The sequence below is a fragment of the Lycium barbarum genome, chromosome 1 (assembly GCF_019175385.1).
Source record: "Lycium barbarum isolate Lr01 chromosome 1, ASM1917538v2, whole genome shotgun sequence".
Taxonomy (NCBI): Eukaryota; Viridiplantae; Streptophyta; class Magnoliopsida; order Solanales; family Solanaceae; genus Lycium; species Lycium barbarum.
In genome coordinates this window covers 7,489,104-7,501,458 of record NC_083337.1, presented here as the reverse complement: position 1 = coordinate 7,501,458, position 12,355 = coordinate 7,489,104, and the positions used below count along the sequence as shown (strand labels likewise).

Below are 12,355 nucleotides of genomic sequence, written 5' to 3'. Positions count from 1 at the left end.
TTCATCTTCAATCGCCATTATGGTAGTATCCTCTGTCTTTTCATTTTCAGACTCACCGGAGGAGTCTCCCCAAGCAGCTAAAGCCTGCTTCACCAGGTTATCAGCAACATCTCTTCTGTTAAACTTTCTCTCACGGACCTGGTTCCTCTTCACATCCTTGGTTGTGTTTTTATATTGATCTTGTTTGTGAAGAGGACATTCCCTGATGTAATGTACAGGCTTCCCACATTTGTGACATAAGTCATTTTGTTTGAAGTTTTTGCTGGAACTTCTCATTTTAGAGAACCCACCATTTTTACGAATCATCTTATGGAACATTTTGTAAGATAGGCCATATCAGATTCGTCATCACTTGAATCGCTTCTAGCAGCTTTAAGGACCAGTTTTCTCTCCTTTCTTGGCTCTTGCCGTTCAAGGTCCTTCTGCTTCTTCAACTCACGAGTTTTGAGGTTTCCAATGAGGTCATTCATAGTCATGATCTCCAGATCATGAGCTTCATTTATGGCATCAACTTTACTCTCCCAAGAACTTGGTAGAACAGCAAGTATTTTTCGAATTCGCTTGTTGACTGGAATGATTTCTCCAAGAGAATGAAGCTCATTGATGATGGATGTGAAACGAGTGTGCATATCCTGAATTGACTCAACGTGTTTCATCCTAAATAGTTCATACTCAGTGGTGAGTATGTCTATTTTGGATCTTTTGACTTGGGAGTGTCACGACCCAACCCCGTAGGCCGTGACTAGTGCCCAAGTTGGACACTCACACCCACCTGTTATCTATAATCATCTACAGCTAGCATAGCAAGAGCTTATTTATATATAAAGGCAAGACGTTATTCTAAAGTTGTCGTATATATGCATGTCAAAGCCACCTGTCTCCTGAGGAGTTACGACTTTCAACAGTTTATATCGCACATAAGCCGGCAAGGCTGTCATATATAGGGGAACGTCCCAGTAATATATAAGCCGAAAAGGCTACCATTATACACAGCTCCCACAACAAATATATATATCTACGCAAGCCGACAAGGCTGCCACTACACATGGGTACGCCCCAAACATAAGTCATGTCCACACAACGAAACAGCAACTATATACAGACCCACACATATGTCTACAGACCTCTAAGAGTACCAACAGTATCATATGATGGGACAGGGCCCCGCCGTACCCTGAACAAACACATATATATACAACAAAGAGGATCTATACCACAAAGCTAGGCTCCGAAACAAAGGAGCACTTCAAAACAGCTGAATAGATATCCTAGGCTGGCGAATCTCCGAAACGAGCGTCTGTACCTGCGGGCATGAAACGCAGCCCCCCGAAGAAAGGGGGTCAGTACGGAATATGTACTGAGCATGTAAAGCATGAAATATAGTAAATAGGATTATACTGAGACAAGGAGTGTAGGACCCAGTGCAACAACCAGAAAACCATAAGACTTACCTTTGAACATAAATCATATCTGTCAACATCATAACCATATCATTATAGGGTTTAGTAATCAGGGCTAAATAATCATTCTGTATATAACATATATAATGTGTCCCGGCCCTCTAGCGAGGGGCTCGGTAAGTAAAATCATCATATACATGTACATATAACGTGTCCCGACCCTCTAGTGAGGGACTCGGTGAATAATGATCATATGCCATCCTGGCCACCATCCCCATATCATCATGTCATCATATCATATATATATATATATATATAACATGTCCCGGCCCTCTAGTGAGGGACTCGGTGAATAATGCAGTGAATATGCGCACGAAAACATGTCCTAGCCCGGGACTCAGTGAAGGATGTAACGGTAAGCACGAGCAGAGTAATAAGCAACCACATACATACAAATCATCTTTTAAGACTCAATGGATAAGTAAACTAATCATCTCTCAAGCATCAGGATAATAATCATATTAAGTTCTTCCTAAATGTCATTACAAACTATATCAAGGAACGTTTCAGGATTCATATACATGTATCAATTTAACATGATATAGCTTATGAAAGTCAAGTATACTTCTAATTATGCAATTCTTTAGGAGTAGGAATTCTTATACATCATTTATTAGTCAGTCATATAATAGACTCGAAACAATAGCTCGACTATCCTAAAAGTTCTAACATCAAGAACGAATAAAAATCATGAGTCATGCTTGGAATTAGAGAGAATAGAATTTCCCCAAGGCTCATATCATATCTTACTTACATCTAGGACATGCCAAAAAGAAAGAAGGGGTAGGCTTTACATACCTTTAGCGTTTAGTCGTATTATAACTCGTACACGCTGCCCAATAGTACCTTATCCTATATTAAGATATCAAGAGCTACGATTAGGCTACGAGGGAATTCAATACGTATTTTAACGTTAATAATCCCTTTCTAAACATTTAGACGACGTTTCGTTCGCATTCAAACCAACTAATACTACAAGCTAATATTGCTAGTCACACATTCAAGTATCAACCCAAGGTTATTTAACATGACTCGAAGGAATCTCGGACAGCCCGTGCAATATTCAAAACAACCCACTCCATATACCAAACAACCCGCAATCTTCACACTTGACAAGAATGACAATACATACTTTCTTCCAATTCACAACTCTTATCAACAATCACATGTTAACAACGTCACTTACACGATTGTAAGGAGCTATATTAACGTTCTATTAATTTATACAACAGCCCGCAACAATCACAATTCCAATTTTTAACCATCAATATCCTTATTCTTATTTTAGAACCCATGATAATAACAGTCAATATTCAAAATAAAATTAATCCACCTTTTTTTCTCAAAACAGTCCACGGTTCCAACATCAACATATGAAACTTCTTTACACATTCAAATCTAAAAAAAAATAGTTCACGGCTCCAACATCAACATGTGAAATTTCTTTACATATTCAAATCCAAAACAGTCCACGGCTTGGACTGTTTTCCATCATCACACATAGCATTTCTTTTACACATCAAACTCACATATTTACAATGCAAACAACGCACCACACTGTCCATAACAATCAACAACTAAAGCAACAATTAAATCAGTCCATTAATTCTCCTAAACCAGCCCCTACACGGCTTTAACATAACCACATACAAAATTCCATAATTTTCATTCCTTTCACACACACTACAACATTCTAACCATCCTCAATACATGTACAAGAAATTTGAGCATTACTTCATATAAGCCTATCACACACGGCTCACTTTAAACTTCAACAACAACAATCCAATACCAACATGCATAATCCTTATACATTAAATTCACATTTATACATATTCACAATGCATCCAACTCATTCTAAATGTGAAAGAAATGACCAATTCTTACCTTGAATACTTGGATCCAATTTGTGTCTTAATTTCTTATACTAATTCTTGCTTCTCCACTTCCTTCTCCTTGTCTTCTCCTTAGAATTTTACTAAGCAACAAAACTGATTTTTTTTTTAATCTTCAATCTGGCCGTGCACAGCCATGAGCACCTCTTCTTGTTTTTGAAACTTTGTTTGCAACAAATGAATATGGAGATGACCATTTTCCACTACACTTTGTCAAATATATATGATTTCTTACCTTATTACACGTATCCCCTCCCATGTTGAGTCACCATGCACTTTGTGTTATTATTTTTCTGATTTTGGTTTTATATTATTTTTTTTTATTCGGGTGGGGCCCACACGGCCTCTTAGGTTCAATTAATGAAGTAATTAAATTTTAATCCCACTTAATAATCTAATCATGGTAAATTAATCCCAAATTTCCATTAATATTTCTATACCAAACGAAATTTATAGGCAACTTGTGACTTGAAACAAAATCGGGAGTTAAAGTCTCTACCTCGTACCTTAAATAGTCTTGTCTTTAACTTGTCACGTTTAGCTTAAAATATCCCAATGTATTAAAATACGGGATATAACAGGGAGGTTCCTTCATGAGCAACAGGGCTTCCCATATCTCTTTTGCAGTCTCACAAGACGAAACACGGTTGTATTCATCTGGTCCAATGCCACACATCAAGATTTTCTTAGCCTTGAACCTTTTTTCAATGGCTTTTCTATCAGTCTCTGATTATTCCTTTCTAGGTTCCGAAACGGACTTTCCAGTCGCCTCGTCAGTCTTTGTTAGAATAAAAGGACCATCAAGAATGATGTCCCATAGCTCAGAATCCTCAGCTATCAAATAGTCACGCATTCTCGTTTTCTACCATCCATAATACTATCCGTTGAACCTTGTGGGCCTTGTGCTTGACTGTCTTTCCTCAAAGTTTGGTGGTGCAGCCATAATGAGAGATCCTTTCTAGGTGTAACCTTTTTAGAAAGAACCTGCTCTGATACCAATTGATATAAACTAAGAGTCCACCAAAACAGATAATTGACCAGGTACCTTATCTGCTCCCTACGACAGAAAAGCAGTAAGTAAATAAGCACGATATTTACGTGGAAAATTCCTTGCACAAGGGATAGAAAACCACGACCCACCGGAGTAGGATTTCAACTTTACTAAACGAGCAATGTTTCGGATTACAAGCCCTTTGCAACCTAGGAATTAAACTCTTAATCCCTCCCCTTACAATAACTCTATTGCAATCTAAGTCCTTAACTAACTCTAGCAAAGATTTCACTGATTCAACTAACTCTAACTGAACCCTAATTCACCATAACTAACTCTAGTTAGGTGTTTAAACGAAAAGCTTGTAAAAAGCAAATACCTACCAGACCCTTCTTGAAAGAAGTGTAGATTTACAATATTGAGAACAAAAGATAAAGACTTAAACAACCTAGGACTTAAGACATCTTCAGTCTAGGGATCTGGTCCTTGGAGTTATTTAAGCTTGATCTTGAAGGGTCTGAGAAAACAGTGGCGGCTGCTTCTTTCACACAAATGAGAATTCTTTCTTTGTAAGTGCTAGGTTAAACAATGCCAACATGTTGTATATATAGGGAACCAAAAGAGGAGCATGTTAGAGGCATGTGACCATGGATAGTGACATTACAAAGGCCTTTGGCTTTTAGCAGACATGCAGTTGTTGCTCCGCTAAGGCACTGTGTGTCGGAACAGTGTTGCGGCTTTTACAGCTGTCGTGGTCGTACAACGCCCAGGGAATCTCATCAGGGATCTAGTCCCTTAGCGAGTATGTCAATCATCAACACTATGAAATGTTTGAACTCATCACTCGTGAATAATATTAGCAATATGTTATAATCCTTAAACGACATCCAAATTTTCACCACTACTTGCATAAATACTAACATTGAATATGTTGTAAGGATATTAAAATAATCTAAAATAGTAAACTTGTGAAAGAGAATCTTGATGTAAAATGTGCAAGGAAGGTAGGCAACGTTTATGTAATAAACTATCTTGCGGATAGTAATATTTTTACACTGTAAAAAGGGTTTCATGAAAAAATTTGTCCTCGAAATTCGATGTATACTCAAGGCATTAAGTTAAATTTCTTAAATTTTTTATATGACAAAAACACGACTCAATTAAAAAAAAAAAATTAGAATCGCATTGTATGTTTTAAGAAAGAAGAGAGACAATATTCTTTAATATTGGTGGAACGAAGATCTGGCGCCATGTGTTATAAGAAGAAGAACTTTTCTCATATATTTTATTCACTTCAAGTGAAAGCTTTTAATAGCGCCATGTGTTATAAGAAGAAGAACTTTTCTCATATATTTTATTCACTTCAAGTGAAAGCTTTTAATAGCGCCATGTGTTATAAGAAGAAGAACTTTTCTCATATATTTTATTCACTTCAAGTGAAAGCTTTCAATAAGAAGGCTTTAGTTTTTAAAGCCAACGGTTGAACAAACTTGAAGAAACACGTTTGAAAAGTTATTTTGCTAATGTGAAAGAACACAACCCTTAAAATCAATTTTTTATATTTATTTTTTATGTAAGTAGAATATTTTGGGTATTTAGTTTTTAAATAGGAAGGATATTTAGTTTAACTATAAGGGCATTTTAGTAATTTAACTTTTGACTAAAGGGCTTCATGCTTGTAATATAGGGCAAAGGTGCAAATATACCCCCGAACTTTGCGATTTAGAGCAGATATACCTCCCGTTATAAAAGCGGTGTAAATAATACCTCCCGTTATAAAAGTGGTGTAAATAAACTCCTGTCATTACAAAATGGTGCAAATATACCATTTTTGCTGACGATTTAAAAAAAAAATCATTTAGTTTATTTTTAATTTAAAAAATTACCACATGGCTTTAAAAAAAGGGAAAAGGCTCAAATATGTCATCCAACTATCGGAAATGACTCATTTATGCCACTCGTCAATAGTTTGGCTCATTTATGTCATCGAACTATAGGAAATGACTCATTTATGCCATCGAACTATAGGAAATTGCTCATTTATGCCACTCATCAATAGTTTGACTTATTTATGTCATCGCATGTTATCAAAATGACTCATCCATGCCATATTTCATGAAAGCTGATTTTACCATACCATATATGACACGTGACCTCCAACTAGATTATGGTTGTGGGTGGGTAAGGTGTATGGGTCGGATTTTTTATTAATTTGATATTTAAAATTGGGTTAGTTTAATCAAACGATGTAGACCTCTAATTGGAGGTCACGTGTCATATCTGGTATTATAAAACTGGCGTTAATGAAAAATGGCATGGATGAGTCATTTTGGTAACGAGCGATGGCATAAATGAGTCAAACTATTGATGAGTGGCATAAATGAGTCATTTCCTATAGTTCGATAGCATAAATGAGTCATTTCCTATAGTTCGATGGCATAAATGAGCGAAACTATTGAAGAGTGACATAGAGCCTGTTTGGATGGGCTTAAAAAAAGCAGTTTATAAGCTGTTTCCAGCTTATAAGTTGCTTTAGATAAGCTAAGTCAAACGGGCCCAATTAATTTTTTGGGCTTATTTTAAGCACAAAATGGCTTTAAGCTGGCCAGCCAAACACTCAAAAAAACTGAAAACAGCTTATAAGCAACTTGTAAGCCAATCCAAACGGGCTCATAAATGAGTCATTTCCGATAGTTGGATGGCATATTTGAGCCTTTTCCGTTAAATAATAATAAAAAAAAGTCTACCCTTTTTTTTTAGTAGACATATTTTTCTAAAGCCCCATGACATTTTTTTAATTAAAAAATAAGGTAAATGATTTTTTTTTAAAATCCCGTTAGCGAAAAGGGTATATTTGCACAATTTTATAGCGACAAAGGTATATATACACTACTTTTTTAATGGGTATATATCTGCTCAATATCGCAAAGTTGAGGGGTGTTGCACCTTATCCCTTTAATAATGTAGATAGATAAAGTATTTGATGATTAGTGAAATAAATACAATGATCGACAAAATATGTGTTTTCAGTTTCCTTCGTAAACGAATACGAATTCTTCAAAATTGCAAATATTATAAAAAATAATTAATATAACTACTTTAATAGTTCTGAATAATTTGGGATTAAGCAATTATATATTTTAATTGATATATTCCATTATAAAAAAAATGTAGCATATAATTCAGACGAACAGGATATGACTTTTTAATGTAGGTTAATATAATAGGAGTGTTGTAATTTGTTAGTGGATGTCCACAAGGACTTGGCTGTCACGACCCAATCAGAGGGCCATGATGGGCACCCAGAGCTAGCCTACCGAGTACCTCAAAACGTACATCTTATAGTCATATCTGCGTGGGCTGTAAAGCTAACTCATAAATATCATATCTGAAAGGAGCACACGCCCAATATATATATATATATATATATATATATATATATATATATATATATATGTGTGTGTGTGTGTGTGTGTGTGTGTGTGTGTGAATGTACATCATCAAACTGTGCCCATATATATAAGAGTCGACATGGCTGACAAAGGATATATCAAAAACATAGACCGAGGAGGTCCTAAAACATCTAGTTGTACACATCTATCTACGAGCCTCTACATAGAATACATAACGTAGTAAGGATGGGACAGGACCCCACCATGCCCATATATACACAAAAGAATCATACCACTCTGAGCTATAACTCCGGAACAATGGAGTGCCCCTGGACCAACGCTGAAAGGGCAGCTTAAGGATCTGTGCTGTCTCCCTGTCTACCTACGGGCATGAACGCAACGTCCACAAATAAAAGGACGTCAGTACGGACAAAGTACTGAGTATGTAAGGCATAAGAGAGACATAAGAAAACTATAATGTGAGTGAATGCCACCCTGTATGTCTGAACTGTCCCTGAGAGTAAATCACGTATGTAATTTTTATACATCTAAACTTGCTTCTGAGGGCTGATAATATGCATAGATAATGTGCATGCATGCATGAGGTCATACATATACATAAATGCGTATATAACGTCTGTCAAGCCTCTGTGGGCATCCCATCATATTGTTATACTCTATTTTAACCGGGGTCAAAATAGTTTACAACATCCGGGTAATTCCGGGGTTAATTAAAGTTAAGAGTCGCCACCTAATTATTTACGGTGAATTAGGACACCTAAAGTTAATTAAAGTAATTATCTAAAGTTAATTTTGTTTTAGAGTCTACGAAACCAAATGATTCTAGGTACGAGTTCAACTAATCTAGAGGGAAGGTATTAGGCATCCTCTAAATTCCATTAATAATGGTTAATCCGACCGGACTCAAATTTAATTAGGCTAAGAATGTAGATGTAATATTTTCATAATATTCAAGAAAATATTTTATAAGTATTGCTAAGGTCATAATATAAACATGCTATTTTAAATAAAAACTTGTAGAAAATAATGATATGCATAAAAGCTTGGTTATAAATAAACTGAAAGAAGTGGGATGTGCCATGTTTACGTGTAGTAGGTTATACTGACTAACAAATTTAAAAGCGTTATTGTAAGATTAATACCGGTAAAGTTCAAAGTTTTTATAGAAAAGACTATTAGTTTAATATAGATTATGTAAAGATCGTTTTAACAAAAATATGTTTCAAATATCGAAAAAGAGCTAAATTGAAAAAGTTATCCACAGAATTAGTTTGTCTTTTGTTTCTCAAAATAAACTAACGTTACTGTTATGAAGTTTCAAATTTGTAAGATAGCAACAGTGAAACTTGATTCTTTTAACTCAAAATATGTAATCATACTATTTGAAAAATCAATTATTCTAATGAAAATAAATATTGTAAATACTATAAATAGCTTAAACATCAATAAAAGGGAATGAAGCTTGCGGCATTAATTATTGGTTTCCTTTTAAATTAACTACCCGTTATTTCTAACACTATCTATGCCAATTCTCCTATGATTCGTCTAAGCTAAGTAGAAAACAAGACTAAGATGAAGTGTTAGTCAAGACAATACAAAGTTAAATGCAATAAAGTAAAATAGAGGTGTAAAAAAAAATATAATGGGATGGGGCTCAACCCATTTTTTGGGCTGCTGCTGTTCGCTGCCACTGTGATGGGCCTCGGCCCAGATTATTTTTTGCCGCGGGTGGGCTGACTCGAGAGGAGGATTTTGTTGGGCTTTTAGTCCCAATCACTGAATGCGGAAGATGATGAGTCCCGAATTCGGACTCCATTTTCTCCGATGTGTACATGTAAAGAAAAGACAAAGATTAGTGATAAGGAAATTTACTCGAGGATATTCATGGTTTTAAATGCCCGCATAACATGAATGAACACACAATTACTGATTTATTTTTAGCTAATTCTCGTGACATAACAAAACCCAATCCGGATTACAAATAGTTTACATGTCAGGGACAACGGGCCCACATTTGGACTTATACGCCCACAAAGAAGGGAAACAAGCCAAAACACAAAGCCAGCAAAGTTATACACGTACTTGGAAGGGATAGACCCAACAGATTGTGCAAATGGCTAATTCAATGGGCTAAGCATATATATTGTTTGGCAGCAGGGAAAACCACATCAAGTTGTATTTCTAATTGTAAACATAAGCACATCAATAATGAGGTAAGTAAAACAAACACATCCACTAGTCCAGCTTTTCTCAAAGTCTTAATCGAAACTCTTTGCAATTTTTCAAAATCAGAAGGTATTTGGTGGTGCCACAACAACATGTAAGTAAAACAACCACAATCATGAGAACTAGGCAAAATCAACTGGTTGTGAGTAATCAAGTGTCAGACAGGTTCTTTAATCCCTTTTTTTCAACACAGAAGCATTCTACTAAATGATTTACTCTCGTATGGTCATAAGAGGAGCTAAGCAGGCATGACTTTCCAAAGATACTAACACTTTTTAGGCAAAAATACTTCTGAACTTTCAATAGACCAGCAATATATGCAGAAACAGGGCAAATTCAGCAGAGGGTGAATTTCTTGAGATGCGATTAATATTTCAACACCAAACAGTCGCTAATGCACTTTGAGACACACATAGAATTCATTTGAAGGACGTTATATATATGCAGAATACTGGACTGAACCCTACAATTCCCTTTTCACTTGCTAAAACGTTCGTTAACTATTTTAACTAAATAGACCCATATGAGTTTATGAATAACCAAAGTATATACATAGATATACAAAATGCGCCTGACCAGCTGAGTCCAGAATTTAACAAAATGAATTGGTTATGATGCTAAACTAAGGACAATACCCAAATGCAATACACGAGCATACGAAATCAGATCAGTTTGAACCTACACATCTTATCAAAACCATCATAGACATATGTTAATCCAAATAACTTATACGACAATCAAGTTTTAAGTTTAAACTAAACGCTTATGCATTTGAAGGCCAAACCATATAATCTAACAGCCCACACCAAATCATTTGAACAGATAAAGAACACATCATTATCCCTTAACATCAATCAGATTCTATTTTTAAACACACAATCATGACCATGTAAACTGGAGGAAACCACAACTAGACAGACAAGCGACTATCCTCTAGCATTAATGGAATTCGACTTAAACCGTGCAGCGAAGACGTGGTAAGTTACCTAAATCTCAAACTAACCATTCAACGTTAATCTTATCATCTTAAACAAACAGCCATGACCTTGTAGACCAAATAAAATCAACAACCAATATCGATATGTCGTATAATCATTTCGTCACATCCAAACTCAGGTAAATTACATTCATCACAGAATACGTTATTTCGAACAAATAGAGCAGAAGAGGGACAATGCTGACCTGTTTTGGGTACAGTGAACTGGGTGTCGACAGCCTCGAATCTACTCGAACACGCCGAGCTCGAACTCGAAAAAGAGTCTTTCGAATCGAAAACTTCGGTATCAGCCGAAACAGTATATTCTTATTGAAAGAAAAGAAACTCTGTTTTTCTCAAAAGTTTAAATGTAAGTAAAGGTCCAGGCGACTGAAAATAATTCCAAAACATAATGGACTTTTAACAAATTCCGGATTTAGAGTAGGTAAAGTAGAAATGTCGAGGGTCGTAAAGTATCCCTTTTGCCCTCCCTTTTCTTTCAGATATAGCGACTAAAAAGTGTGAATATTTAGAAGGGTTAAGGCGGCTCCAAAAAAAACTCCTTTTGTGGGTCAAGAAGGGGGTATTTATAGTCTGATTTAGAGTTAGATTTCAGCTTCATGAGTGTTGACACCTAATTTTGGCTCGACGTGCTTAAAATTAACGTTTTGGGGGGCCCTGATTCGTTAAAGAGCACGAAATACATTTTTTACACATTTTTACATTTTTTCAACAATTTATTGATGATTATCCTTATTTTAGGAATTTTCTCAATTTATTGTCATTTTTGTTTTCAAGAACCATTATTTTGCACATGTATAGCACAATATTACCATTTTCGTGCAATTAAATTGTTTCTTAATTTTATAGCAATACATTTTCATATCTTGCACATTAATATTTATATTTTATACTTACGTTATTATTTATACATGTATTAATTAATTATATTTTAGTGCAGTCCGACAGTGTAGAAAAAATTGGAGTAATTAATTTTTAAACGCGGAGCAAGAATTCGATCAAGTAAAGGTCTTATCACTTTTTAAAAAAAAAAGTTGATTGAGGTGATGTGTTGGGGACAAAGGGGTATGGTTTCATTATTTTTGGGCATAAAAAGGGGTGTTTGTTTATATTATAAGAAAAAGGGGGGATTAATTTAATGATTGGAAATCCAACACATATTTGCACAAACACACCCTAATTTTCAGATTTGGCTCTTCTTCTCTCCTAACAAAAACCCTAAACATTTCCCTCTCCTCACACCTTTCTTTCCTGCCGCCACCTTCTACGCCGGAGCTCCGAGCTCCGGCGAACCACCGCCACACCTCTCAGTCAACCATCATAACCAACAAGCAAACCTTACACTTCACCTCACATTTCTTATCAATCCATAA

At 35.6% G+C, this 12,355-nt stretch overlaps 1 protein-coding gene across 1 annotated transcript; it reads right to left on the bottom strand.

Moving 5' to 3' along the window:
* Nucleotides 1-215: 215 nt before the first annotated feature.
* LOC132609110 (uncharacterized) lies at nt 216-656 on the bottom strand. Its single transcript, XM_060322964.1, has one exon. It carries the CDS (start codon nt 654-656, stop codon nt 303-305), a length of 354 nt encoding a protein of 117 aa, XP_060178947.1. The 3' UTR covers nt 216-302.
* Nucleotides 657-12,355: the final 11,699 nt, after the last annotated feature.

Coding starts and splice junctions, on each gene's coding strand:
- LOC132609110 (XM_060322964.1), bottom strand. CDS start 656: ATGAAACACGTTGAGTCAATTCAGGATATGCACACTCGTTTCACATCC.